This window comes from Gracilinanus agilis, chromosome 3 (genome assembly GCF_016433145.1).
Source record: "Gracilinanus agilis isolate LMUSP501 chromosome 3, AgileGrace, whole genome shotgun sequence".
Lineage (NCBI taxonomy): Eukaryota > Metazoa > Chordata > Mammalia > Didelphimorphia > Didelphidae > Gracilinanus > Gracilinanus agilis.
This window is the reverse complement of record NC_058132.1, coordinates 125,714,401-125,716,771: the sequence shown is the minus strand read 5'-3', so window position 1 is coordinate 125,716,771 and position 2,371 is coordinate 125,714,401. Positions and strand designations below refer to the sequence as shown.

The 2,371-nt window shown below is 42.3% G+C and overlaps 1 protein-coding gene across 1 annotated transcript in view; it reads left to right on the top strand.

Moving 5' to 3' along the window:
• Window positions 1-2,163: 2,163 nt before the first annotated feature.
• The window catches only part of COG6 (component of oligomeric golgi complex 6), a 121,123-nt gene continuing 120,915 nt past the window's right edge, over window positions 2,164-2,371 (top strand). The window contains exon 1 of the mRNA XM_044668248.1: window positions 2,164-2,322. Coding sequence (XP_044524183.1) covers window positions 2,164-2,322 — 159 coding nt within the window. The remainder of the gene's footprint in view (window positions 2,323-2,371) is intronic.

Sequence of the window (2,371 nt, the reverse complement as noted above, 5' to 3'; positions counted from 1 at the left end):
CCGCCAAGAACCTTCAGTGCACATGAGGCTAAGACTGCCAAGAATCTCACCAGATTTCCTGCTGAAGGGAGTGTCCCACTGAAGTGCCAATGAGCAGAGAGGGTCTCCTCACCTAAGAACCAAGGAAGGAATCACTTCACTCACCATGCAAGCTGAAGCAGGATCCAGGAGTTTCCTCCTCCAGTCTGTCTCACCAATGCAGAGAATATTTTTAAACTGCTAGTCAGTGGCACATGCTGTCTGAAAACCCATCCTTACAGAAAAACCCCAGATGTCCAAGTCTCAATCAACTTGAATTTTTCCATTCCTTTGCCCTTATTCCTTGTGCTGATAAAAAAGATTTCCCTGAATTAATATTTCAAATTAAAATCAGTAAATGTATAGTCATCAAACCTCTGTTAATAACAATGTTGCTGTGAATATTGTAGAATGTTTCATTAATATTAATTTTTAGCTCTATGCCAAGAGGAATTACTAACAACCAAGCTATACAATGGCAAGTCAAATATTGATTGACTGAACTATCAATCTGCATTCATGAAAGAACTAGCTATATCATCAGTATTCTATGCTATACTCTTTCTAGCATGCTTAAAACCAATGTTAGAATCCAGCAGAATTTAGAAATGACTACTGATGTGTTCTTTTCTCTTCTATGACATAGTTATTGATTAGTTTTACAGTTTGTTAACAAGCAGACATTTTCTATCATAATGATTTTCTTTTATGTTACAAGAATGACAGTGTTTCACAACAAAATCCTTACCTAAAGGTATTATCTAGTCAAAATCAATATTATCATGAAAGTGATTTACTGAATAATTTGGGAGTGCATGGCCTCAAATTATAATCTATGAAGAGATACTGTCCATTGTGTAGGGAAATGAGCCAAAGTGAGCAGGGCAGGCAATTTTAGTTGTTTCTTCCAGTAGTGGTAATGGGTTTATGAGAGTTAGTAAAGAGTAAAGTTCATTACCAATTCAATTTAATTTCAGAAACTTAAATGAAATTTCTTATTCATTTATTGCATTGTGCTAGGTAGAGAGTGTGATATAAAACTTAGGTAACACACTATCCCTGTCCTTAAAAGTTTATAATATTAAAGGAGGATCTGATATCTAAACAAATAAGTATAATACAAAGTAATTCATGGTCATTGCATAAGAGGGGTGGGAACCTAGTTCTATGTGAGACTTATGGTAAAAAATAGTTATTTCCTCTTAGGGGAATGAAGGAAGGCTTCCAGGAAGAGGAGGCATTTGATTTGGGCTTTAAAAGATGATCACAAATTCAATAGATGAGGGGGACAAAAGGCAGGCATTATAGGAAATAAATAAATTTTATTATAGGGCCAGATGGTTCCCCCCCCCCCCCACACACACATACACAATGTTCTATCCGGCAAAGAGTGGCCTTAGAAACAGACTGACGGATGAGCATTTCCTTTCCTTTGGCCCCCTCTTTAAAAAGTTTGTCCATCACGTCTCTAGAGGTAGTGTTATTATCATCTCCATTTTACAGCTGAATTTGTAATTTCAGGCATAGGGAATTCTGGGGTGAGGTGGCTATCTCTACCAATGTAGGGTTGTATCTTTTTTGTAGTTTATAGTTGTTTGTTTTTTTTACCCCTTACCTTCTGTCTTAGAACGGATATTAAGTATTGGTTCCAAGGCAGAAGAGTAGTAAGGGCAAAGCAATGGGAGTTAAGTGACTCACCTAGGGTCACACAGCTACGCAGTGGTCTGAGGTCACATTTGAACCCAGGACCTCCCCTCTCCAGGTTTGGCTCTCTGTCCATTGAACTGAGTAGCAGCCCCTTAAGTTTACAGTCTTAAAGAACTGAGAAGAGCATTAAGAAGGATGAGTGACTTCCTCAAGGCCACACAAGAATTCTGTCAAGGGCAAAACCTGAACTCAGGTCTTCTGGGCCCTTTCTGCTGCTTTTCTGTCAATGCTGAAACATCACCCTAGCTTCCACTCTACTTAGAGTAGCCAGTAACACCCGGGGGAAGAATTCTTCCGGGGACTTTCTCCTAGGCACCAGGAACATGCGCAAAGCCACACATACACGTTGTCGCGCATGCGCGAAAGCTCCGATTCGTGAAGCTCTTCCCCTGCTCCAGCAGCGCAGAGGTGGCTGTGAGTAGGAGAGGAGTCACTGCAATGGCCGAGGGCAGCAGCACCGGGGAGGTGGCCGCTTTGCCGGTGCCCGGGCCGCCCAGCAGTCTCGGCAATGGGGCCAGCGGAGCCGCAACTCAGAGCAATAACCCGCTGTCTCGGAAGCTGCACAAGATATTGGAGACGAGGCTGGATAATGACAAGGTACCCGGGGCCTCCATGGGAGGGAAGCCCGGGGGGCGGGGCACGACGG